Source organism: Monodon monoceros, unplaced genomic scaffold (genome assembly GCF_005190385.1).
Source record: "Monodon monoceros isolate NGI ecotype Baffin Bay Population unplaced genomic scaffold, NGI_Narwhal_1 Super_Scaffold_5, whole genome shotgun sequence".
Lineage (NCBI taxonomy): Eukaryota > Metazoa > Chordata > Mammalia > Artiodactyla > Monodontidae > Monodon > Monodon monoceros.
In genome coordinates, this window is record NW_021703782.1 from 28,446,000 (window position 1) to 28,473,306 (window position 27,307).

At 44.3% G+C, this 27,307-nt stretch overlaps 2 protein-coding genes across 2 annotated transcripts in view; one reads left to right on the forward strand and one right to left on the reverse strand.

The window, feature by feature from the left end:
- FBP2 (fructose-bisphosphatase 2) overlaps positions 1–10,162 on the forward strand; it is a 35,334-nt gene extending 25,172 nt beyond the window's left edge. Inside the window, exons 5-7 of the mRNA XM_029203079.1 lie at positions 1,584–1,721; positions 6,371–6,490; positions 9,748–10,162. Of these exons, the coding sequence (XP_029058912.1) occupies positions 1,584–1,721; positions 6,371–6,490; positions 9,748–9,942 (453 nt within the window). The 3' untranslated portion in view covers positions 9,943–10,162. The remainder of the gene's footprint in view (positions 1–1,583; positions 1,722–6,370; positions 6,491–9,747) is intronic.
- Positions 10,163–22,381: 12,219 nt separating this feature from the next.
- On the reverse strand, positions 22,382–26,961 carry CTSL (cathepsin L). The gene is made up of 8 exons (XM_029202999.1): positions 26,904–26,961; positions 26,275–26,411; positions 25,850–25,972; positions 25,611–25,757; positions 24,935–25,159; positions 24,323–24,485; positions 23,559–23,676; positions 22,382–22,751 (listed from the first exon to the last, which is right to left on the reverse strand). Exons 2-8 carry the CDS (start codon positions 26,398–26,400, stop codon positions 22,652–22,654), a joined length of 1,002 nt encoding a protein of 333 aa, XP_029058832.1. The 5' UTR covers positions 26,401–26,411; positions 26,904–26,961; the 3' UTR covers positions 22,382–22,651.
- Between the last annotated feature and the right edge of the window lie 346 nt (positions 26,962–27,307).

A 27,307-nucleotide genomic window follows, 5' to 3' on the forward strand; every position in this document is an offset into this window, starting at 1 on the left:
GGGCTAGAGGAGGCCCAGCTTAGAGTCTTCTTAGACTGGCATCCAATGAAAAAAGTTAATTATTCAAAGGAAGCTCGGGTACTTTTAGGACGTGGAACTCCATGCTGAGCTGCTCCAAAGCAACAGATGTCCAGAACAAGTGATTAAAGCTCATGACCCAGAGACCATCAAGTACTTCCCCACAACATAAGAAGCTGGTTTAGTAGCAAGGGAGAAGGCACTCTGGAGGAACCGGGAGGCATCGTGCTAAGAGGGGGTTGGCTTGGGCTTATTATAGCACTTGGGGTTTTGCTTGATGATTCTAAGGAGTATTTGAGAAAGAGAGGGTCAGTTCTGGATTGGGTGTTGTCTAGATGTGGGTACAATGATTGATGGCGTATCTCGGTTTGTATGTAGGAGGTGGGAAGTTAAAGTGAGGGTAGAGAGTCATTGGTAAAGAAGCACTCATCACTCACATTTGGCAGAAGAGAGGCGTGTGGAGTTGATTTTGCATTTGAGTATCCTCATCTTTGTCTTATTTCAGACACGGTCAGTGTGGCCTTGTCTTTTTGTGGGAGTGTTGTAGACGTTCATTCGGAGCCTTCTAGCTGTGAGCTGTCATCTTGGGGGATTTTTATTTTCTGAGTCTTCAAAGTTGAATCAAAACTGATTAGATTTCCAGGGTCTGATTTTCTTCCTAGTGACTTAGAGAGACATCCAGCCTTTCAAAGTGAATCTGCAGCTAGCTAATTACATTCCTAGGGATGAGACTGTCGGCACTCTAACTCTGAGGATTTAAAAAACATTTTTTTATCAACTGTTCCTCATGCTGAGCGAATACAATTTCTGACTGAAGGGATTTCTCTTTACCCATATAAGAGTAGTTGGGATACAAGGGACTTTGAATGGTTTCCAACATTGAGTCGTTAAGATAAACAAAATAACTGGGGACTTCCCTGGCGGTCCAGTGGTTAAGACTCCACGCTTCCGATGCAGGGAGCACAGGTTCGATCCCTGGTTGGGGAACTAAGATCCCACGTGCCTCACCATGCGGCCCGCCCCCCCCCCCAAAAAAAAAGCTGAACTGAATGTGGAAGAGGATGGCAAAAACATTATAGGAAATACAGGATAAGTAAATTAAAGAAAAATAACTGGACCACAAATTAGTGGTCTAACCGCACCCCCCACCTTCATGACAAATCCCATTTGAGTAACTCTTTCCTCTCATTGTTGATGGCCCAAATCTTCCTGAAAACATTAGGAATTAACCAGGGGTGAGAACTTGGGGGATAAATAAGGCTAGGTTCTTTACAAATGAGTAACCTAGCTACGGTGAAAGTTACAAAGGAAATTTTCCCTCTTTTTCCTTTGAATTATTTTATGTCTTGTTATATCACTGCTTGAGCTGCCTGTGCAGGCTCCATATTGTCACTGTTCTTTATACAACTCATAAAAACATCACTAGGCGGGCTGCAGAGGACCCGGCAAACCCCAGGGTTCTTTTAGCAGACCCACATCTACTGTTCTCTGGTTGTTGGTGTGTGCTGTTGGCTTCTGTTTCCTGGTATCTCTCTTCTTCCTGGTGTTTCTTTTCACCTTTCTAGGCTCTTGGTGAATTTGTCCTGGTGGAAAAAGATGTCAAGATTAAAAACAAAGGAAAGATTTACAGCCTCAATGAGGGCTATGCCAAGTATTTTGATGCTGCCACCACAGAATATGTGCAGAAAAAGAAATTTCCCGAGGTGAGTGAAGAAAGCTAAGGCAGAAGCAGGGGGAATGCTGTCTCAGTGGGTTCCTGTTTTGGGGATGGCTGTCGGGGCCTGGCTGAAAGAGGTTGATGTCCCTGTTTATGGCTCTGGACCATATGAGAATGGCAAACTCTGACTTTCTTCATAAACAATCAAAGTCTTTCATAGCTAAAATTTACGTAGTATAGATAATACTCTCCAGGTGAGTTTTTCCAGGAGAAATTGTCTATGAAGAAGGGAGAGACCAATATTTCAAAATCCAGAGTTTCAGGTCAGAGCATCTCCCCTGTCATTTTTTGCTAAGCTACCACCTGTGCTGATTCTGGTCACTTAATTGTATTTAGGTGGAATAATTACATTTAAAAGTACCATTCATATGCTCTAATATCAGGGCCTGGTGTTTACTCCAAGTTTTAGGAAGGTCTTTGGCTCTCAGTGTGATCACTGAGTCCTGGACTTCATGTGGCTATTAATATAGCCCAAACCGGGCTTCCCTGGTGGCGCAGTGGTTGAGAGTCCGCCTGCCGATGCAGGGGACACGGGTTCGTGCCCCGGTCCGGGAAGATCCCACATGCTGCGGAGCGGCTGCGCCTGTGAGCCATGGCCGCTGAGCCTGTGCATCCAGAGCCTGGGCTCCGCAACGGGAGAGGCCACAACAGTGAGAGGCCCGCGTACTGCAAAAAAAAGAACAAAACAAAAAAACAAACAAAAAATATAGCCCAAACAATCCAGTATGTATGTCTGCCGTACAAAGAGCGCTTTTAAGACAGGTGTGGGAAGGAGTCAGAGCATTTTCAGATCAATAATGTGAAGTCTGACCTACACTGGAAGTGGCTGGAAAAGCAGTGGTGTGATGTGCCAGCCTGGCTGTCCCTGGAAGCCCTTCACGAGCTCCACGGCGAAAAAGCTCAGGATTCCAGAGGGTGCAGAGCAGTTAGTTAACAGCGTGCTGGGACCTGCCTCTGCTGCCTCAAACAGAAGCTTTAGAGAGTTTTCTTCTTTCTCTGTTCTGTTTGTTCTTTAAGCAAAATTCTTAGAAGTGCAGTCTCCTGTACCTCTCCTTTGCTGTCATGCACAAACCTGTTAGACATCTTAAGGGCAGAAGTAACAGGATATGAATTGTGAGGTTGATAAAGTCAAAATTATTTACAAGTTCCCAGTCTTGGAGATGATTTCACGGTGCGGTGGTTCCCATTCTAAACTAAAATGCGTCTCTTCTAGAACCCATAAAGGAAGATACATATTTTACCACTGAAAAACCAAACTCGTATGAAAAAAAAACATATTTTTTTTTTTTTTTTTTTTTTGCGGCACGTGGGCCTCTCACTGTTCTGGCCTCTCCCGTTGCGGAGCACAGGCTCCGGACGCGCGGGCTCAGCGGCCACGGCTCACGGGCCCAGCTGCTCCGCAGCATGTGGGATCTTCCCAGACCGGGGCACGAACCTGTGTCCCCTGCAATGGCAGGCGGGCTCTCAACCACTGCGCCACCAGGGAAGCCCCCTCTCCTGTACTTTTGCCCTCGGGAAGCCCCTCTCCAGTGTGAGCAGGCAGTGCTCCTCCCACACGTCATTCTTCCTGAGGCCATTGCTTCCCTGCAGGATCTTTGTGTTCCGGCTGCAATTCTCCCACACACCGCACCCCTGGGAGATGGGAAGTGGTCCAGGCACTTTTCCTTACCCTCCGCCATTGTGGAAGGAGCAGTCCTCCTTTGCTGTTTGTCTCCTGACAGTAGCAGCTTCTCCTATCCCTGACTGCACTCTTCTATTAGTCATGATAATAGTAGCTAGTGTATACTGTGTCAGACACTGTTCCTAGTGCTTGTTGTGTACTAACTCATTCAATTCTCCAACAGACTACAAGATAAGTGTTAATACCACAGTCCCCATTTTACATATGGGGAAATTGAGGCCCTGAACAGTCAAGTAATGTTACCGAGTTCAAGCTCTTCTTGCTTGCTGCATGGCAATAGAGGCTAATAGATGAGTTACTGGGGCAAAAAATAGCGACTTTATTGGGAAAGCCAGCAGACCAAGAAGGCGGTGGACTAGTGTCCCAAAGAACCACCTTACCTGAGTTAGAATTCAGGCTTCTTTTATACTAAAAGGGAAGGGGGTGTGATTGGTTGTTGCAGACTTCTTGGTGTCAGAATCCTTTGTTCTTGCAGCTGTCAACATAGGTCAAGTCAGGATGTTCCTGTAAATCTACAACAAGACAAATGTTATTCTCTGTTCTGCAACTTTTTATCTCTATATGAATGGAAAAGTGACCTTTGAAGGTCAGAGCCTTGAGAATGGGCTGTCCTGTATATTTCAGCCTAGAGGCAGCATTCTTAATTTGTAGCAAAAGCAATAGAATACAAAGGTTAAAGTAAAATAAACAGATCCAATATGGAGGCAGATTTGTTCTTCCTTATTCAGTAACTTGAGTAAAGATGACCTTATTTAACTGGTAGAGCCAGGATTAAGATCTGAGCCTTCTGTTGTGCAACAGATCTCTAGGGCTTTTTTTCATCTTGTAAAGCTGGAATTCTACATCCATTGAACAACAATTCCCCATTTCCTCCCTAGTAACCACATTCTCCTGTGTGTTTCTATGTGCTGGATTACTTTAGATACCTCAGGTAAGTGGAATCATGTAGTGTTTGTCTTTTTGTGACTGGCTCATTTCACTTAGCATAATGTCCTCAAGGTTCATCCATGTTGTAACAAGTGATAGGATTTCCTTCTTTTTCAAGTCTGAATAATATTCCACTGTGTGTATATATCACATTTTCTTATCTACCTGTCTGTCAATGGACACTCAGGTTGCTTCCACTTCTTGGCTATTGTGAATAATGCTGCACTGAACATGGGTCTGGAGATATCTCTTTGAGATTCTATTTCCTAGTTTTTTAGGATAAATACCCAGAAGTTGGAAGGATGTTTCCTTTTTTTTTTTTTTTAAAGTTTTTCTTTCCTGTCATTCCCTCTTTAACCCTCTTTGCTCCATTGTCTGCCCTTTATAATCCTCTTTTATCTGTGTTGCCAAATCCAGCGTCATGTTTCCACCTTACGCTACCTGACCTTTCCATGGCATTTAGGGGTGTTTACCCCTTCCTTGGCCTTGTGTCTGGTTTTACATCCACCTTCCTAATCATCTTCTTAGCCTCTTTTACTGGCTTCCACACTTCTGCCTGCCCTTCAAGCTTGGTACAGGACTTTATTCCAAACAAACCTCTCAGCTCACACTTGGTATCCTGCCAGGGTGAACTCATCCAGTCTCTTCTGATGGAATTCAGATCTGCTTGCTCCTCAGACACCTAGAACTCCACATGTCCAACTCTCACCCTCCTATCCCCCACCCCCCACTAAACATACACCCCCAATTCTGCTCCTTCCTGGTTCTTCTTCTCTTGATCCATACTGCCTCAACCATCATGCTCATTCCCAACAACATTCGGGGAATGAGTCGAGAGGATTACCTCTTTCTTATGCCCATGTCTAATCATTCACTTGGTGTTATCAACTCTATTTCCTAAATATCTCTCAAGTTAGTCCATTTTCTTCATCCTTATGGCCATTGGTCTAATTCAGACCTGTGTTCTTTTACCTACTGAGAAGTCTCTTAATTGGCATCTGAAGGTGTTCTTATATACTTAATATCATTATGTGAATAAAATGGAGGAGGCAAAATCTCCCATGTAATTTTTAAGGTAACAACCTGAGTAGTGCTTTCAAGAAATCTCAGGTAAATGAAATTCAGTAGGTATTTTCCCAGCACGTACTTTTTGCCTCACACCAGGCTGGGCTCAGGGAATGCCACGATCAAGCAGGAAGTCTTTTCCCCAAGGGCGTCACAGACTGATGGAGGGGCTTATGAATATAAATGCTTATGAAATCAATGCATTTTATTATGGCTGATGCCACACAAAACACTGGATATCTGCCCTGAGGAAGTTTGGTGTTTCCCTGCACTGTCAGAGAATTATTAGATTAGACACAGAAGTCTCAGATGGGTCGCTGAATGAGGAAAAGCAAACCTGCCCAAACCATTTCATCAGATAGTCGTGCCTTACCTGACATGCCCTGCTTGAGGGAAATGATGAACTTTGTTCTTTTCAGAACAAATATTCTTTTCATTACATGACTAATGAAATTGAGGTTTATAAGGAAGTTGTTGTATTTCTTTACATGATTTCTAAGGCTCCTTAAAATAATTTTGCCAGTGAATAAACACTGCTTACACTAAGTGCAAAAGTTGTCATGGTTCAAGGGAATCTGGTTTTCAGAAAGCTGAAAAGTGCTCTGAACTCTGGGGGCCAAGGAGGAGATTCAAGGAACAGCCAAACAGTTGGCGTTTGTCTGTACTTCCTTTTTCTTTCTTAAAAAAAATTTTTTTTTTTCTTGTTAGCTTCTGTCTTAGGACACATATTGTCTCTCACTTTAAGTAGTCCAACATTTAATGAGTCCAATCACTAGTTGAGGTTTGGGGGCTCCTAATGAATGGAATGCTCAGTTATATAATATTTTCAATTCCTAAGCTAGTGGGTGGAAGAAGGAGGCCCTGGAATGCAGAGGTCTCACCAGCTGGATGTGTGACCTGAAGCAGGTGCTGAGTAATTGCTAAGCTCACTGCATCTTGTCTCTTTCCTCTCTGCCTTCTAGGATGGCAGTGCTCCCTATGGGGCCAGGTATGTGGGCTCCATGGTGGCTGACGTGCACCGCACCCTGGTCTATGGAGGGATCTTCCTGTACCCAGCGAACCAGAAAAATCCGAAGGGCAAGGTAACTCTCCTTTGTCTGCTGGCTGAACCCGTTCAGGGAACCAGTCAGAATTCGCTTTCTCATCATGCCTGCTTTTTGGCTACTGCCCTGTCCTTGGCATGTCTGTCTGCGAGTGGGCAGGTGGAAGAGAAACGAAGTCTCTATCCCAGTAGTGAATTCTGAGGCTGTGGAGAAGGAGGTGGCTGAAGTTGTTATTGGTGATTGTCACTGGCCTTCACTTCCGCGGGCCTCACGCCCCTCAATTCACTGTGAGTCAACTGTGTTCATCTCCCACTTTCCCAATGCTGTGTCTATCTTTTAGCTTCATCAGCAACTGATTTTGCATCATAGACCCTTTTGAGAATTTAATGAAACCTATGGACCCACTTCCCAGAAGAAAATTACACGTAAACATACACATTACATATGTTTTCAGGGGGTTCACGATGATCTGAGGTCTACCCAAAAATTCCATAGAGAGTTCCCAAAGTCCAGACTAAGCAGTGCTGCTCAGAACTCATTCAATATTTCTGGAAAGGTAGCTCCTGGAAGGTCTCACTGCAACTTTATGGTCCCAATGCATCTGTTTTGAATAGACACCGCCATGGCAAGGTGCCTGATTTTTAGCCAGTCACAGAATCATAGGTGGGTAGACAAATCCAGACAAAGCCCTGTCGTATTCTCTGACACACTAACAAGTAGCCACATGTATATATGTCTCTCAGCACGGGCGACCTGAATTATTGGAATGCCAGATTCAAAGCCACGGTAAGAAATCTAACACAGCACATGAGACCAGAGAGGAGATTTTAATATACAGATTGGTATGTCAGACATTTTTTTTCACGTGAGTGTTTAGCTCACCTATATTAGCTGGTTGAACTAAGAGTCACAGATAAATCTGCACAAAAGGTGCTGGAGGAAAGAAAAGTGTTACGGAGTATTAAGTGAGATAGAGTAGAAGATGTGGAAATTCTTTTTTGGCCGGGCTGCGCGGCATGCAGGATCTTAGTTCCTCGACCAGGGATTGAACCCACGCCCCCTGCAGTGGAAGCGTGGAGTCTTAACCACTGCACCACCAGGGAAGTCCCTTACTTTTTTTTTTTTTTTTTTTTTGCGGTACGCGGGCCTCTCCCTGTTGTGGCCTCTCCCGTTGCGGAGCACAGGCTCCGGACGCGCAGGCTCAGCGGCCATGGCTCACGGGCCCAGCCGCTCCGCGGCAGGTGGGATCTTCCCGGACCGGGGCACGAACCCGTGTCCCCTGCATCAGCAGGCGGACTCTCAACCACTGCGCCACCAGGGAAGCCCCACTATTTTTTTTTTTTTTTTTTTTAATGTGGATATTCTTAAGTAGAACCGCTCTTGTCACGTACGCATTTCCAACGGGGAGAACATTAAGACTAATTATTACTAATTATTAAGATGATTTAAAATGAGTCTTAAAATATCCACATATAATTACAAAAACATTTCCATAAGCATGTATAATTGCATATATAGATCTATATTCATAGCACCACATTGAAAGTATCATTGGTTTCTGACCTCCATGTTTTAGCTCTCAAGGTCTCTGTGACCACATCTGTGCGTGTGGGTGCGTGGTTGGGTTCTCCTCCTATGTGCGCTTGTCTCTGTAGAGCAGTGTGGATTTTAATCGTGGAAAACAAATAGATTGCATGGCCTGCAGGTCAAGGTACCATGAAGATCTGGACATTGTGTTTTAAGATGCGTTTACTACAACAATGGCATTTTAAGGTCAGAACAAACCTTGCCTCCGAGACAAGCTTTATGCGAGAATGCTGTGCTTATTTATTTGTTTACTTATTTATTTATTGTATCTGAATCAACATGATACAAACAAAAGCATGGTATGCTGTTTTCCCAAAATGGCAACAAATGCCCTCTACAGTCTTAATTTACTTTCTCCTCGATGCGTGGCTCTCCAACCCAGATTGGAGATATTTTGTTCCTCTCTTTGAAATAACAATAATTTAAAAATCAGCACAAGATATAACTGTTTTCTCCAAGTAGTTTTAACAAACGCATTTCAAGAAAAGAATGGAAAGAAAAAGGCTGCACAGAGCTAGATCAACCACTTTGAAAGCTCATTGCAGAAAAGGAGAAAATTTTTTTAACTACAGATTTTGTACCTATGGGGGAAGGAAGGAGAAGATAGCATGATACTGAGTCAGAGCGTGCAGCTAGAATGTCACCCTGAATCTAATGTGATGTGTGTGTGTGTCCGCTGTGGGTCAGAGGATGGGGAGGGAGTCAGAACATAATGACAGAAGTAGACCCAGAAAGGACATTCAGTCAGCCCATTTCAAGTCAATTCACCATATTCTAACTGGACACAGGACAGACACCCGCTAGTTCTCACAGTGCCTTTTAGAAAGGCATTTCTTTCTCAGAACAGGCTCGGCCCTGGACACATGTACCTGGCCTGGCAAATAAAGGTGCAGGCTGATTTCCCCCACCCCCATTTCTGCCCTCCACTGGGAGCCCCTGTGCAGTGTACACGGTAGCCTTGTTTGGACACTCTCTACATGTCAGGCAGTACTAGGAATGGAGATGCCACAAAGACCAACCTGACAGACCCCTCCCCTGCCCTCAAGGGAGGGTGTCCAATGAGGAAGGGAGATGTTAAACAAACTTCAGAGTCTGGACTGTTATGAAAGGGGAAGTACAGGATTCTGTGGGAGAGCATGCAATGAGAGAGTTAACTAACTTAGTCTAAGGGGCCAAAAGGAAAGGCCATTTAAACACCAGCAAACTGTTCGGCCAAGTCGACACTTGAGATGTTCCTCCCCACGATGCCGGACAGTGTGGTTATCTTGAGAGACTGGCCAGCACGCCCGAGGTGACCTTCCGATCCCATCCAAGCTAGACCCTTGACTGGCCATAAGGCCTGGCATATAGAGGCTCCTAACCGGGCCCCGCAGAATCAGTTTATCTCATTGCGGAACCAGAGAGAAATGAGTACCTAGATCTCATACTCCCAAGTGAGAAGGCCAAGCTTTCATAAGCATAAAGGTCACAAGACAGGTAGATGTCGACCAGAGGTGTCCCCAAAGGCATATGTGATAAGTATCAGCTGAGGCACCCAGCCTCCTGGAGAGTGTAGGGCTCCCGCAGCCAGCTCCGCTGAGATGCGCAAATGCACTCGCACTAATGAGACAGCAGTTGAGTAATTGGAATTCCTCGTGGAACTTTAGGGGCATGGCATGGGAATTTTGACAACATGCAACACTTGTCCACCTGACTCTGTTCCTCTGCAGCTCCGGCTCTTGTATGAGTGCAATCCTGTGGCCTACATCATCGAGCAGGCAGGAGGCATGGCGACCACAGGCACCCAGCCTGTGCTGGACGTGAAGCCTGAGGCCATTCACCAACGAGTCCCCCTCATTCTAGGGTCCCCAGATGATGTGCAGGAATATCTCACCTGTGTACAGAAAAACCAGACAGGCAGGTAGTGAGTCTGACCCCTCAAGCCCTCTCCTCCTTGTGTTGTACCTTGTTAAGGACCCTAGATGAATGATAGGTGAGTTAATGCTGGTGATGAGACACAAAAGGCAAATCCACCAAATCACATCCAGAGGAGCAGAAGCCAAGGGCTCACGATAAGTCTAGAAGCCAGAGGTGAGTCTGTGGTCAGTGTAAAGGGCTAAAAATAAAACGCACGTGTGAAAAGAACAACTTTGATTTGTCTTCTGTCATGAACAGTGGCAAATGGGGTTGTGGTTCTATCAGCCCAAGTTATCAGCGGCTATCCACCTGTGGGCCAAAGGTACGGAGATCAGTTAAGAGTTCGTCTTGGTTTGTTTAGAATTTGAACCTAGTGTCTGAGTCCCATAGCGATTAGTTTCCTCTCTTATAAAATAGATATGTATATTTTATGTATATATACTTATCATATATACTTATATATATTCAAGGTATATAAATATATACATTATATATATTTAAATATATAAACGGCTGCCTTAATTTCTTAGAAGTTTTTGTCTTACTGTGGATAGGTTTTGAGTTAGAAATCTCATGGGTATTAAATTCTAAAATTGTGGATCAAGCCTTCATTAGGAGCAATTATTTGGATAACCAACAACTATTTGAATAGAAAAATGTGGTCACCTATTGACAAAGCCACATGCTAATTGGAATTAATATTTTAAAATTAATACCTACGTTTCTCAACCTCTTGACTTTTCCTTTTTAATATTTTCAGGAAATATTTTAATCTATCCTAGGCCCTAACCAGAGTGCACTGGTTAATGACCCTTCATTTGTCCAAATTATGTCTAGATTGGGACGGGGTGGCATATGTATCAGAAATCTCAGATTGCTTTCCCAAGAGTTGCTCTATATGTTTATGGACCTGGAGGCCAAAAACACCTAATGAAATATTCACAAACAAATCCAGAAATATTTAAAACAAAGATACATCAGGACAAAATCAGGCTTAACTCCAAAATTCAAGAATGATTCAATATTAGAAAATCCAGGGACTTCCCTGGTGGCACAGAGGTTAAGAATCCACCTGCCAATGTAGGGGACACAGGTTAGAGACCTGGTCCAGGAAGATCCCACATGCCGCGGAGCAACTAAGCCCATGCACCACAACTACTGAGTCTGCGCTCTAGAGCCCGTGCTCCACAACAAGAGAAGACACCGCAATGAGAAGCCCGCGCAGCGCAACGAAGAGTAGCCCCCACTCACCGCAACTGGAGAAAGCCTGAGGGCAGCCACAAAGACCCAGTGCAGCCCAAAATAATAAAATAAATAAACTAATTAATTAAAAGAAAAAGAAAATCCATTAAATAATGCATTAGATGAAAGCAAAAGGCAGTGGTGGGGAGGTGGGGGCTAGGAGAAACCATAGGAAGAAACATTCCTTTCCCACTTTAGCTTTGGACAAGGTGGTTCATACCACCCAAAGATGGATTTCAATTTGGATATAATTCAGGATTCAGTAGTGTTCCTCAGTCCACCTCTGCTTGGCAGCAGTAATAGAAGCAGTAAAATTTAATACGTAATTGAAAAATTTTCATCTTCCTCCACAAAACACAAAGATTTTCTAGGAAAAATTCTGATTCTAACCAATGGGCTATTAATGCTTAATTAGACATTTCATCAGAAACTTATATCTCAAAGATTCAAACTGAAGTCTTCACTTCTTAGGAATAAATTGATCTGGTGAGCACATGGTTTCAGGACTACACAGCCAGGAGGGGAAGGATTTTTAGATGAATGATAGCACCTTCAATCATGGTCTGTGTTGCTTTGATGAATGTGGTAGGTGCTCAGGGAAAGATCCATTCACTCACTTCCCTTCTTCAAGCTTGAGACTCTTGGTCCCTGCACCTCAAATCTAAGAACGGGAAACTAGGGAAGAGTATGGGACTCGCATTCCATTCTCAGTGGCTACATATCAAAGATTTGAGAGCATTGGTGCAATGGTGCCTGGGTGACCAGTGCTTTCATAGGCAGGGTCTGGAAAGACCCTCAGAAAGAAGTTGGGCTCTCTGGCCGAAGTGATCTGAGAATCCCTTTCCTCTTGGTTTCTCATTCCCTCCAGATTGCCTTCCCAGTTTAGATGCTTTTGTCTATCTCAGGAGAAATCCAGTTGTTCTTTCCATTTTCCAGCAGCCCCCAAAGTACCCTCTACAGGTCTGGCCCCACTTGGGGAAGGTGGGACCATTCACTGGTTTCTATTGTATTTTGGGCAGATGAGCTTCAGCAGCTTGGGGGCAGACCCATTGACACATCGAAAGGAAAGAAGCATTTTAATAAAACATAGATCTGCAAACACGTTGCAGATGCATTCCAGAATTAAACATAAATAATAAAACTGTAAAGGTATGGCAAAGAGATAAAGAATATATTTACGACCTTAAACGGGACCAAAAGACACAAAGCATAAGATATAAAGGAAAGACAGATGTGAATATATCAAAGTAAAAACAATACACCACATAGTTAAAAGACAGTTGATAGCTTAGGAGAAAATATTTGTAACCTATAACAAAAAATGAACATCAAGAATCATGCATATTGAGAGGAAAAGGAAACTATCCTAGAGAAATACACTAAGGATATAAAACTGCCATTTGCAGAAAAGAAAACACAAACAGTCAATAAACATGTGAAAAGATGGTTAGACTCCCTGATGATCAGGGAAATGTAAATAAAATAACATCACTTTTCACTTATCAGATTGGCAAGGTACAATGAAGACTGAAAATATCAAATGTGCTACCAATGCGGGGAAATGACCCCGTTCCCTCTGCTGGTGAGACAGATGGTGGAGACAGCCTTCTGGGAAGGCAATTTGGCAGTTCTGTTTAAATGGACAGCCCCTCTGGCCCAGTAGTCCTACACTTTGGTATGTATAAAACAGCCTAGATTAGTCTTTTAAAAATTAAGTATTGCTTGTAATGGCAAAAAGATGAGAGCAATTTAAATGTCCACCTGTAGGGAGATAGTTGATTTGTTGTGCTGCACTTTAAATAAGTTGGGACTTACAAACCCACTCCAGTCTTTTATGAATATGGAACTAAATACCTTAAATAGTTTTATACAAAGGCATTCTTAACATCAAAATAGACAAACGCAGACAGAAAGAAATATATCAGCTAGCACCCTAAGGTCTTTTGTTTCTTTTTAACCTGATGAGAATTAACATGTTCTTTACTCACTGCCTTCGCTTTCATGAAATGGAATCTAATCGCTTTTTTTTTTCTTTTTTTTTTTTTAACTGAGGAAGAGAATACAAATGAGCAAGATATAGAGGGAAGGTAGGAAATGGTGGTGGGTCTATAAGGTGGGTCTGTGTATCAGTCAGGGTTCTCCAGAGAAACAGAGCCGATAGGGGACACACACACACCTATGTTACAGTCGTTTTTTTTTTTTTTTTTTTTTAATAAATTTATTTATTTATAGCTGTGTTGGGTCTTCGTTTCTGTGCGAGGGCTTTCTCTAGTTGCGGCGAGCAGGGGCTGCTCCTCCTTGCGGTGCGTGGGCCTCTCACTGTCGCGGCCTCTCTTGTTGCGGAGCACAGGCTCCAGACATGCAGGCTCAGTAGTTGTGGCTCACGGGCCTAGTTGCTCCGCGGCATGCGGGATACTCCCAGACCAGGGCTCAAACCCGTGTCTCCTGCATTGGCAGGTAGATTCTCAACCACTGTGCCACCAGGGAAGCCCCTATGTTACAGTCTTGAGGCAGAATTCCTGCTTCCCAGGGAAACCTCAGTTTTGCTCTTAAGACCTTCAGCTGACAGAAGAGGCTGAAGGGGTTGAGGACAGGCCGTCTCAAAATGTGCTGCTTTGGCATATTGATTATTTTGAGCTGAAGGCATTTGAGAATCAGCAGATCCAGGAAGAGCTTTCTGATCTGCCCTTTCTACCTAAAAGCAGGTCATGATATTTCCCATGAGAGATGTGCCCTCCCTGTACCAGGAAGAGAAATACATGCTTGTCACCAGAGACTGGGAGTCAACAAGGAAATGGATCTGTGTGAACAAACCTGCTAAAATAACCCTCATCTTCCACTAGTTTTGCACCCCTCTGCCCCCATATACAGCTTCTAGTCACTTCCCCACAATTACTGCCCTTAGGCCAAACCCCTTTGTCTTGTCATTTTTTCACAAATTTATCATTTCTTTGCCTAAAGGGTATAAAAGCTTTCAGCTCTGGTCACTTCCTTGGAACGTCATTCTCTTGTAAAAGTCCCCATGTACGTGTAAAGTTTACTAAAATGTGTTTGATTTTCTTCTGTTAATCTGGTTTATGTCAGTTTAATTCTTAGGCAGGCCAGACACCCTAAGAAGGTAGAGAAGAATTTTTCCTTCCCTACATGCCCACCCACATCATTGAGAAAAAACTTTAAAGTCAGCTGATCATAAATGTTAATCACTTCTACACGGTATCTTCACAGCAACTTCTAGATTAGTGTTTGACCAAAGAACTGGGCACCATAGCCTAGCCAAGTTGACACATAAAATTAACCATCACAATCTGAAGTACAAAAGAGGAAAGATGACCAAGCTATAATCATAGGGGAAAAGGGCATTTTGCAAATAGATATGACGCGATGCCACTTTCATAAAATAAAATTTAAAAAAAACGACAAAACTACATGATCCAGTCCTTCACATTTCACTAGTGGCTATAACTTCTGTGCAGTCTGCCAAGACCTACTTCTGTAATTATCTGTGCCTCCTTCCCCAGGGTTCTCATTGCATCTGTCTCTTTACTGGCTTCCTCGCATCTCTCTCTCTCTCTCTCTCTCACACACACACACACGCACACACACACACACACACGAACCAGGTACCATGCCTAGTGCTAGGGATTTAGCTGTGAAGTAGACAGACAAAATCCCTGCCCTCAAAGAGCTCAGGCCTGGTGGATGGGACACACGTGTAACTCTGGGGATAAAGTACTTTGTGTTTGCTTTGGAGCCATTTAGAGGAGCTGCCACTCCAGAAGTGAGGAGTCAGGCAAGGCTTCCCAGTGGAAATGACGTTTAAACTGAGGCCTGAAAGTGGAACTAGAAGCTTGTCAGGAGAAGGTTAGGGAGGACGGAGAAGACAAGTGACAGGGATGAGCCCTAGAGGTGAGGGGACAGATGGGCAAAGATTTGAAAATGGTTAGAGTATCATTTATTGGGGGCACAACTGGTAATTTATTATGGCTGTGGGGGGTAGATTGTGAGGAGGGTAGTGAGAGATGAGGCTGGAGGGGTAAGAAAGGCCCAACTCATGCAGGGTGTTTTGAGTTGGTTAAGGAGTATGGAGTTTGTCCCGAGGGCAACGGGGAGCCACTGATGAGTTTTAAGCAATGGAGGAACATAATTAATATGCATTTTAGTAAATATTACCTACAATATAGACAACGGATTTGAAGTAGTCAAACTAGAGGCTTGTTAGGTCACCATCAAGAAGGTTAAGGTCATCATCTTGGCAAAAATTGATGGTGATGATGGCCCTGATCAAAAGCCATGAGGATGGAGAGAAGTGTAGGTGTTTGAGAGCTATTCATGAGGGTTCATGTATCGGTGATTGATTACGTATGTCAGAGAAAGGGAGAGGGGAGGAATGGAGGATATGGATGGACGTGCCATCCACAAAGCCAAGGAGCACTTGGAGATGACCTGGTTCCGGGGAAAGATGATGATTTCAGCTCTGTACGTTGGAGTCTGAAATGTCTGTGGGTTAGCTGAGTCAGGATGTCTCATGGGCAGTTGGATACATGGGTTTGGAACTCAGGAGAGCAACAGGAAGTCGTCAGCGTGGAGGTGGTACCTGAAGTAATTAGACTAGATGAGGTCATTTGGGAGGATCTGGCAGGAAAGCCTTACTGTAGGGACGGACCTAAGTTAGGATGAGAATAGAAGGTGGGGAAGTGGAGGATAGCAAGTTTAGACAAGCTGTTCGAGAGGCTCAGCTGGAAACAGGAGGAGGAACATAATGCAGCAACTGGAATAACCCAGGGTTAAGAGGGGTTTTGCTTGCTTGTTTTATGATGGACAAGACACACTTACATCTTTTTTTTTTTTTTTTTTTTTTTTGCGGTACATGGGCCTCTCACTGCTGTGGCCTCTCCCATTGCGGAGCACAGGCTCCGGACGCGCAGGCTCAGCGGCCATGGCTCATGGGCCCAGCCGCTCCGCAGCATGTGGGATCTTCCCGGACCGGGGCACGAACCCGTGTCCCCTGCATCGGCAGGCGGACTCCCAACCACTGTGCCACCAGGGAAGCCCTGCACTTAACATCTTTAAAGAAAAAAAGAAGAAGGGACAAAAACAATGAAAAACAAAACTGCACGTGTGTTTGGATAAAGACAAAGCAAAAGGACTTAATATCCCTGAATTAATAATTGTGGTTGTTCCTCTGAGGAAGGGGAATATTTAAGGGGATACATTTCCAAAACGGGCCTTTGTTTTATCTTCACTGCTTGACTCTTAAAACTCTGAGAATGTGTTCATATAATGTGGATACATCAATTATTCATTCGTCCAGAGAGCAGATCTTGTGTGCCTGCTTTGTGCCAGGTCCTGTCTTTAGTGCTGAGGATAGAGAGGTGAACAAAACAGAGCCCCTTGTCTCTGTATGGGTCTCTGTACAGACTAAGTGCTGATGTGTGGAAGAGACACAATAAACAAAACCAACAAATAAAATGTAATAGCATGTCAGATGGTGATAAATGCTGTGGGAAAAATAAATCAGGGGAGGGGAGAACAGTACTACCAGGGGTTGTTTTAATTTTAGTTCCTGGTAAAGACAGGCTTCACAAAGAGGATGACATTCCAGCCAAATCCAGGGGGAAGGGAGGAGCCTTGTACACACCTAGGGGAAAGCCTTATAGGGAACGGGACAAAAAATACATAAAAGTACATTTAAACGAAAAAAGTGTTCAAAACATTAAAAAAAATACTCTATGCATGTTTTTAAGCATGCTACTTCCAGAATCTCACTCACCATATCTCAGGAATGGCCTGATGCACATTTTGTTGTTGTTGTTTTTAATTTATTTTATTGAGGTATAGCTGATTTACAATGTTGTATTAATTTCCACTGTACACCAAAGTAATTCAGTTATGCATATATATATATATATATATTCTTTTTCATATACTTTTCCATTATGGTTTATTTCAGGACCCTGAATATAGTTCCCTGGGCTATACAGTAGGACCTTGTTTATCCATTCTCTATATAATAGTTTGCATCTGCTAATCCCAAGATCTCAGTCCATCCCTCCCCCCACCCCCCCACACCCTTGGCAACCACAAGTGTGTTCTCTATGTCTGTGAGTCTGTTTCTGTTTCACAGATAAGTTCACTTGTGTCATATTTTAGATTCCATGTATAAGTGATATCACTTGATATTTATCTTCATCTAACTTACTTCGCTTAGTATGATAATTTCTAGGTCCATCCATATTGCTGCAAATGGCATTATTTCATTCTTTTTTTTTTTTTTTTTTGCGGTACGTGGGCCTCTCACTGTCGTGGCCTCTCCCGTTGCGGAGCACAGGCTCCGGACGCGCAGGCTCAGCGGCCATGGCTCATGGGCACAGCCACTCTGCGGCATGTGGGATCTTCCTGGACCGGGGCACGAACCCATGTCCCCTGCATTGGCAGGCGGACTCTCAACCACTGCGCCACCAAGGAAGCCCTATTTCATTCTTTTTTATGGCTGAGTAATATTCCATTGTATATGTGTACCACATCTTCTTTATCCATTCATCTGTTGATGGACATTTAGGCTGTTTCCATTTCTTGGCTACTATAAATAGTGCCACTATGAACCTTGGGGTGCATGTGTCTTTCAGAGTTATAGTTTTGTCCATATATATGCCCAGGAGTGGGATTGCTGGATCATATGGTAACTCTATTTGTAGTTTTTGAAGGAACCTCCATACTGTTCGCCATAGTGGCTGCACAAATTTACATTCCCACAAACAGTGTAGGAGGGTTCCTTTTTCTCCACACCCTCTCCAAGCATTTGTTATTTGTATTCTTTTTCATTATGGCCATTCTGACTGGTGTGAGGTGGTGCCTCATTGTAGTTTTGATTGGCTGGTGCACATTTGATAGCTGGGAAAGTGAGTAGGAAGAAGACAAGTGCAGGTTCCCACCAGGTGAATTGTTAACTCCACCTGAGGCCATGTTTTCTTAACAAAAGAGCTTCTCAAGGGGTTTTTTGTTTGGAAATGCAGCTCATCCCCGGGAAGCTATCTTCTTCTTGGAAGTTAGACTGACACCCGGGACCATATGACAGTCATGTGGCAAAAGGCTCCCAAGACATCCAGGGACAGTGAGGATGGTGGGCCAGCAAGGGCAGACCAGGACTACCTCCTACCGAAGGAAAACAAAAATTGCCACAGGACACAGCCTACACTCAGGAGACAGAGCATGAAACCCTGTAAGAGCACTTGTTATCAGAGATCAGGACTTTAGTGTCAAAAAAGACCACAGTATTCCCCAGCATGAGTTAGGCCATTTTGTGTCACCACTACTTTTTGAGCAGCACATATAATATTAAGTTTTCTTGCATTAACTCCCATGTTTCCTTCATATCTTTCTAATGGTCTTTCCTCCCTCACAGAGAAAAACAGGAAACATTTGGTGTCCTCAAGTGAAAGAGGTGCCAGAGAGTAAAGAAGATATTAATTTTCACCAAGTTAAATAGAAAGAGAAGGAAGCAAAGCTTGTTTTCAGTGCATTTTAATGTATGAGGATGTGTTGCTATGAGGTATTGACTGTTCCTGGTTTGCAGCGCTGACCAGTGCCTGATTTAGATGAGAGGATATATAAGGAAGGGAAAAGATACCCAAACTTCTTGTGTCTTTTCTTCTGCTCGCAAATCTTTAAATCCAAACTTCTCCCGTCTTAGCCAACCATTTCCTTGTGGACTGTAGCATTTGAAGCATGTGAGGAAAGGCCAAGAACCATTGTGAGCTGAGAGATTGCTTACTTATCTCTCCCTTATGTTCAGCAAGTCTGACTTGTCTTTGGTGGTGGTTTTTTTTTTTTTAATTTATTTTTGGCTGCATTGGGTCTTCGTTGCTGAGCGCGGGCTTTCTCTAGTTGCGGCGAGCGGGGGCTACTCTTCGTTGCGGTGTGTGGGCTTCTCACTGCGGTGGCTTCTCTTGTGGAGCACGGGCTCTAGGCGCATGGGCTCAGTACTTGTGGCTCGCGGGCTCTACAGCGCGGGCTCAGTAGTTGTGTGGCACATGGGCTTAGTTGCTCTGCAGCATATGGAATCTTTCTGGACCAGGGCTCGAACCCGTGTCCCCTGCATTAGCAGGTGGATTCTTAACCACTGCACCACCAGGGAAGTCCCATCTTTGGTGGTCTTGACCAGACCACCAAAGTGCGGCTCTGCTCGCCGCACCTGTGTCCCCTGGGCTGCTAAGGAGAGCAGGAGGCTAGCTGTGCAGGACAAGTGCAGTAGTTTCCTGGGGCTGACACAACATATACCACAAACTCACTGGCTTAAAGTCACAGGAATTTATTCTCTCATGCCTGGAGGCCGGAATTCCAAACCAAAGTGTCTGCAGGGCTATATCCCCTCCAAGGGCTCTAGGGAGGAATCCTTTGTTGCCTCTTTCAGCTTCTGATAGTAAGTTCATGTTTCAGACAAGTTTTTTGTGTCGACTGAAAAAAAAAAAGCACAACCTAAAAGTTGAGAATTATGCTTTATTTGTCAGACATTCTGAGGACTTAAGCTGGGGAGACAGCCACTCAGATAGCTCTGAGGGACTGTTCTGAACAGGTAAGGGAGGAGCCAGGATATATACAGGAGTCTTTGCAAACAAACAAACAAATAAAACCAGGTAGTCAGAACATCAAAAGATTACTGTTAATTAAAGAAAACCAGACATCTCAAGTTGACGAATTTAGTGCTTTTCTTTGAGTAGGAAGATGCCAGAGTCTGGACTTATTGAAACTACTCCTTTGATATGCATCTTAACTAGCTAGGGCCGTTATCCTGTTTTTCTCCATCCTGAATCCCCTCAGGGTGCACAGGTGGGGGCAGTTGCAGTGGCAGAGGGCTTGATGGCTGCAACATCCTTGGCTTACTGACATAGCAGGCGACATTCATCCACATTTGTAAAATCAACATTTGTTTTCAGCTTTATTTGATTCCTGTCGACTGGCTTATTTTAAAAAGCTTTTACGATAGATGCTGTTTGGAACTTTTCAGTTTAAGTTAATTGTCTTTGAAGTTACGGAACCTTCTAACATCTGTTTAATCATTTAGGTATTGTTTACTTTGGAACTTTTCACAAGTTTGAATAAATATAAATGTCTTTGAAAGTTGCAGAAGACATCTGAGAGAGGTCTTCACATTTTCATTCATATCAGCACCTAGGCGTTTTCTTAGAGTCTTGGGCTCTACTTCCAAGATTATGTGGACAGCAGTATGAGCTAGCCTGTTACGGTGAAGCAAGGTGACAGTCACTAAGGGGTCCTTTCTAGTGGACTTTCAGAGACTGAAGGTGGCAGATTGCATTTTCCAAAGATGGCCACAACGTCTTCCATCCCACATGCTCTTCTGCTAAGTGACCTTGCATCTCCCCACCAGGAGGTAGACTGTCAGCCCCCTCCCCTGTAACCTGGGCGTCCCTGGTGACATGCTCTGAATACAATGCAGCAGCAGACGTTTCACTGGGGACTAAGACCAGGTTATAAGAAGCCTTGCAGTTCCTCACCGGGCATTCTGGCTTACGTTCCCTTGGGATGTTCCTCTCAGAGTCACCCTTCGTGCCATGGGAGCCCAAGCCACGGAGAGGCCCATGTAGGTCCTCTGGTGGGAAGCCAGGGCTGAATGCCCAGCCCACACCAGCATCTAGGACAGCCATGTGAGTGAGCCTGCTTGGATGTCGGCCCAGTCAAACTAATGATTCCGGCACACGTGAAAGACTTCCAAAGGAAAACATGTAGTTAAGCCCAGTCAGGAAATTGGAGAGATGGTTTTTTCAAGCTGCTATGTTTCCTGGTAGTTTGTTTTCCAGTAATAGATAACCAGAATAGTCTTTTCACTGCATGCCCCATTGGTTCCCGTGTCCTAAAAACCTGTGTGTGGGCCCAGCCTCATCTCCCACACCTCAACCTTCCCACTTTCTCTAAATGTTGTTTCTCTTTTCTAAGGGGTTCTGACCCGGGAAGTCTCTGCTCAGATACCCACCCTTTTATCCCGTGTTACTGCCCGGCTCCTCTGGGTCCATGTCCCGTTTCTCTTCCTTCTGGTGTTTCAACCACCTCCTCTAACAGCACCATCTCCTTCTCAGGGTTGGGAATGTCTCTTCCACAGGGTGATGACTGGGGTGCCATGAGTGCTACATCAATTCCAGTTGTCTCAGTGTGGTCCCAACCAGTAGAAGGGACTCAGATTGGGAGCCTCCCAAATCTTCCTGTGGCTACACTTGATCATGCTATCCCAACACCCACAGAATTTTACTCCAAATGACACAACATCTGTCATTTTAGGTCAGAAAGTTGGAAATGTAAGCGCCTGCGAGGGAAGGTCACATTGAGGGTCCAGCATGGCACACAGTCCAGTGCAGATGGACTTGACCAGAGGCTGCTGGAGGTCTTGTGGGCTGAGACCCCAGTTCTCCTCCACCTCATGTCTTCAGAAGGAATTACAGGGTCTAATAACCAAATGCTTCCACCTACTCTTTATTTCCTTGAGTAGGAAGGAACATGAGAATTTTAAACCCAAAGACAGCAAATGAAACTATGTACTTCCTTAGCCTGCGGAATGTAGGGAGTTTTTCTTTTTTAAAACAAATTCAGGAATTAGGCAGCTAGGTGTAAATTAGGCTTCAGACTATCTCTTTCGATGCTTTCACCTATTGACGACCTCTGAGGCCGCAAGACTATTTCTGAAGCCCAGCCTCAAATGTGGGAGCTTATCCTTCATCGCATATGGACACAAAGACAAATATTCTTGGCAATCCATTGTGTCTGGTCCTTCCTCGGTTGCAAAGTAGCCACACAGTCTTCGCTAGAAGTTGGGGAAGATGCACCAGAAATTGGCTCTGTGACGTTCATCCTGTAACTCTGCTGGGCTGTCACCATCGTGGGTCAAATGATCATCATCTCTAAGGCCCTTTTCTTGATTGGAACTCGTATGTATGTGTGTTCACTTTTCTAAAATGGGAATTTTTTCCTTAGTAAAATAATTTACCACTGTCCTTTAGATTGTTTGCCAAATTTTGTTCAAGGGTTGGGTCAGACACAGACAACAGGCAGCTGACATAGTCAGAACTATAAGAACCAGAAGGCCACGCAGCCATTCTAACAGACCATTGGCACACTCAGTTACGTCTTCAGGGCCCAATTACCTTTTTTACTCTACAAAAACTTAATGTATTAAAAACAGAAAGATGTACCACCTCTACTCTGAAACTGTTTTATTTTAAAGGTAAAACTTTATACATCCTTTTAAAACATGAAAATTCAAAATTCTTGAGGCAAGTCGATCATACAAACCTATTTACAATAGTATTAAAGGAGTGGTAACATTTCACCAGCATAAAATGTCACAGAATTCAAATCACAACTTGGATCTTCAACGATTCAAGTGTTTCATCCCACACAATAAGGTCTGGCTAGTTTTAAAGAAAATTCTTCCTCTGGATGTTCTGTTCTCAATCCTGCCTTTGAGGTTTAGACAGTAGGATAACTGGCCATGGTGGCGATTCCACAGTTGTTGTCCCGGTCTTTGGCCATCTTTATGTAGCCGTCCATGCCCCAATCTTCACCCCAGCTAAAAGAAGAGAGGGTTTTCCATTTTATACAAAGAATCAAACACATTTATCTTTATTAATACTTAAACAGTGCCCCAGAGGCCAGGACAGACTCAGAAAGAAGCAAGAAAGGCAGTTGTTCTTGTTCCTGGTTAAGTTCTAAATGTGTAAATAACTTCAATCTCCAAACCTCTCACGGAACTGCAAAATTAGAGACAGAAAAAGGAAACTCTTGGGGCCAGATGTGTTTCAGATTTAAGAAAATTTTCAGATTTAGAAATGCAATGGTGCTGGGACTTCCCTGGTGGCACAGTGGTTAAGAATCTGCCTGCCAATGCAGGGGACACGGGTTTGATCCCTGGCCTGGGAAGATCCCACATGCTGTGGAGCAACTAAGCCCATGTACCACAGCTACTGAGCCTGCATGCCGCAACTACCAGAGCCCGCGTGCCTAGAGCCTGTGCTCTGCAACAAGAGAAGCCACCGCAAGGAGAACCCCGCACATGCTACGAAGAGTAGTCCCCACTCGACGCAACTAGAGAAAGCCCGTGCAGCAACAAAGACCCAAGCAGCCCAAAAATAATAATAAATTAATTAAATTAAAAAAAAAAAAGAAATGCAATGGTGTCAAAACTCCATCAATACTCTAGGCAAGCTTGAGAGAGTACCTTAACGTTATAATCAAACATTAATATGTCTGTGCTCACCCTAAGTGGCATAAAGACTTTGGAAGTGTACTTAAGGGTTTGAGAACCTGTATCCAAATACTGATTCCAAAAGGGACTCCCATTTCAATCTCAAATATAAGTATTTTGGGCACTTTATACCTGTTCTTGACAAGCCAGTATTTATTGTTATCTGAGTCTCCTCCTTCAAACCCATAGCCAACCGCCAGAACACCATGATCCAGGTCTTCACTGCTGCAGTGTGGGTCATAATAAATGCCTGGGAAAATAAAATTCAAGGTTGGGGTGGGGACCTTCAAGTGACCCATGACAGTAACCCAGCCTATCAACTAGGATGAGAGAGACACCTCAAAATTCAGCTAAAGGACATAAATCTAGACAGGATGTAAAAACAAGATCTATTTTTTTAATCTAGGCTAGGGATCTAGGTTCTTGTCTAACACTAGTAGAAATACTGGCACAATCTCTTTTGTAAACAATGTGTCAAGAGGCATAAAAGACCACTCCCTAAAACCTTATCATTTGACTTTCAGATTGTCAGTCTAGGGAAACAGCACACAACACAAAATTACTTCAGGCAAGAGGTTCTTTCCAGTTTTAATTACAGTAGTAAAATTCTTTGGAAAATTTCAAAGGTCTAACAACTGGAAAAAAGTAAATTAAGCTATACGAATCAAATTAAGTAGCCATTTAAATATATTTGTGAAGTGCTTAAAATCATGGGGATATGGTTCAAGTAATGTCAAATGGACACATCAGGCACAAATACTACATGAACAACTACGTTAAATCTACACACCCCCAAATTATACACTGAATTCTACACACCAAAGAGTCAATCTTGCTGTATGTCATGGTGGTTTTCCAATTTTTCTGCCTAAACTTCCATACAGACAAATGCTTACCTGCTTTATAGAACTGGAAGGTTGGATGGCTTGCATCTATAGCAACAGAGATGGGGCCCACAGTTGCCACCGCCTTCATAAGGGCCTTCTCTTGCTTAGGAATGTCCACGAAACCAGTGTCGTTGGCAGCAGAACTCTGGGGTCTGTAGTGGCAGGATTCATCCTTTCAAAGGTAATGGGGAAGAGACTTGATTAATACCATCCCCCTCCTGGGGTACATGAGTTCAAGACAGTCTGCAGCTTAATGATTTCCAAGTCAAGTTTGTTATAAAGCATCCCAGGAGACGAAATGATATTGGTTGTTTTGAAATGGAAAAAGTAGCTGGTGTCTATTCAATGAGACACGCTCAGTCTACCTGTCCATAAGAAACGTTTACCCTGGAGAAATTTATACTTACATAGAATGGTATGTATATTTCCACATGACACAGAAATATTAACAGCTTTATAGTAACTATCTAAACAGAGAACTGTGCGAGGCTAACATATTTTAATACTAGTTCTGACAGTCTGCAGATATAGAGTCTACAATCTAAAATGTGAATTCTAAATTGGTATCTGTTTTCCCCCAAAGCGTTCAACTTTGATAACGAGATAAGGAGCTCCTTTTACCTTTCCAAAATATGGATAGGATTCCTCTGAGTCCAGGCCTCCGTTGTCCTTAACATACTGGAAGGCATTATCCATTAGGCCACCATTGCAACCCTCATTGCCTTGAGGCCGAGAGCAGTCCACCAGGTTCTGCTCACTCAGTGAAATAAGTTTGCCAGTTTTCCGGAACATCTGTCCTTCAAGGGCACCAGTTGCACTAAAAGCCCAACAAGAACCACACATACCCTGAAAACAAAATTTAAAAGCTCTTAGTGTACAAAACAAATAGCAAGACTTTGACGATAGCCCATATATCTGAAAATGCTTTTAAAAACTAGTGAATTGCATCCAAACTCTAGTCATTCAGAGCAGGCCATGGGGTGTTTCCAAAAGGAAACCTCTTCTCCAGGCATTTGAGGGCTCTTCTGTCCACTTTCAGTGCTTCAGAAGGAAAAGTCTTCAAGAGCTGGCAAACAACTCTTCATCACAGCAAATGCATCTCTCATTCCAAGAAACTTATCAACACAATTCTTTTTCTCGCAAGGAAATTTGAAACCAAATAAAATGTTTTAAATTCTTGAAAAAACAAAAACAAAAAAAGAGTGAGTTGCATGTTGTTCCACAGCCTACCATTGCAAGGATGACAACTCCTATTTGGCTTTACTCTTGGAGAGAGATCTGCTGAATACTGTCATACCTGATTCTTCACAGGAGTTACATAGCCTTTCTCTCTCCAGTCCATGGATGAGGGAATCAAACCAAAGACAGGTACTGGGAACACTTTCCCCTTCTTGCGCTTCTGGTTTCGAAGACCATTCATCACCTGCCTGAATTCTTCACTGGTCTTCAAGGAAAAGGAAACAATGTTGAAAAGCAAGAGGTTATCTTCCTAAAGTACTAAGGAGGGGAGGCACAAAAAGTTCATGCCACACTCACCATGTCACCAAAGGTATTCATTGCCATGGTGAAGCCATGTTTCCCTTGGCTGTATTCCTGATTGTGCAGGTCAATCATTTTCATATTCTTCTCCCACACTGTTCTCCTCCATCCTTCTTCATTCTACAGGCAAACAGGTAACCTATACTCTTTACTTCTATTTAAAACCAACCCACCTTCACCAAGTGGATTTGCAGAAAGAGAGGAAGAGAAACCATGGCCAGAGATGGCTTTATACTCTTGGGAACTGTTTCTCAGCGCCCACACAACAGGGTCGTATGCCCGTACTGTACTCGGTAATGGGTGCCATGAAGTTACTGCCCTGGAAAGAGCCAGCCTCAAGAGATTACTATCTGCTATAAACTCCCAACAGCATGGACCATTCTCTGCGGGATTTCAGATGAACAGTTTCAGATGTTACCAACCAAGCCATATAGTTTCCTGTGTGTTGCCTTCCACAACTTCCATTGTGCATTTAAACTGAGATCAAGTTTTGGAGCCGCTAAGGCTATTCCCAAGCAAAGGGCAGTCAGGATGAGTGAAGGATTCATGTTTCAAAAGCCTAGGAAGGGTAAAGAAATGAGTATCTGATTAAACCAATCTTACTAAAACGCCATCCTACTTTTTTCTGAGACGTTATACCCACTATGGTGGAGTAAAAACATTTGTCTTCCCAAGTATTTACACAAGGACTGTAGGGGAAGGCTAAGTACGTGGATAGAGAAAAACAGCTCAGAGACCCCAGTTTCCGCGCCGGAGACGGTGAGGCTTTTCTGGGACTCAGAGCCGCGGCTAGGGCGAAACTCCCTCCCGCGTTGCAGGCGGGGCCAGGCCAGGAGCGTGCCGCCCCGCCCCCCGCCGCCGGCGAACGCCCGCCGCTCTCAGAGGATGTTGACGCGGCGCAGGGAACATCGGGCACTGCAGCCCGGCTTGCGTGGGTCAGGCTACCCTGTGTGACCAGCGCCTCCTGGGACCCCTCCAAACCCCAAGCCTGGCAGTCCCGCTGGTTCCCGGGGTGACCCCGCCGTGCCAGGCCCCAGCCCGGGGTGCTCACCTGCGGCGGGCGCAGCTGCGCAGGCACAGCCAACAACTATGGATCCAGGGGCGTCGGAGGTTGGGCTGTGGGCGCATGTCCTCCCATTTAAGGCTCCGGGATTCCGCTCGGCCGGCCCCGCCCCCCGCTAGCCCGCGCCGCGATTGGCTGAGCTACATGTGGGCGGGGCCCCTGTGCTGGGACTCCCGACGTCTCACGGGGCTGGTCCCAACTTGGCCAGGTGCCAGCCTCAGTGGGCCCGACGGCGGCGAGCTGGGCAGCGCTGAGAAGGGCGGACGGAGCCTCCTTGGGGACCCGGACCAACTAATTACCTCGATTGCGCTCGGCCGGTGGTTCACGAAAAGAAGCTTATAGGGAGCACTAAGTGGATTATCAGCGCAACCCTGTGCCGCCTTTAGTCCTAG

What these genes read in the sequence shown, in the direction of transcription:
- CTSL (XM_029202999.1), bottom strand. Translation starts at nt 26,400, where the DNA reads ATGAATCCTTCACTCATCCTGACTGCCCTTTGCTTGGGAATAGCCTTA. An exon ending in TGAATACCTTTGGTGACATG is followed by an intron (nt 25,758 to 25,849) that starts GTGAGTGTGGCA and finishes TTTTCCTTGAAG; the next exon opens with ACCAGTGAAGAATTCAGGCA. An exon ending in CTTCCAGTTCTATAAAGCAG is followed by an intron (nt 23,677 to 24,322) that starts GTAAGCATTTGT and finishes TTATTTTCCCAG; the next exon opens with GCATTTATTATGACCCACAC.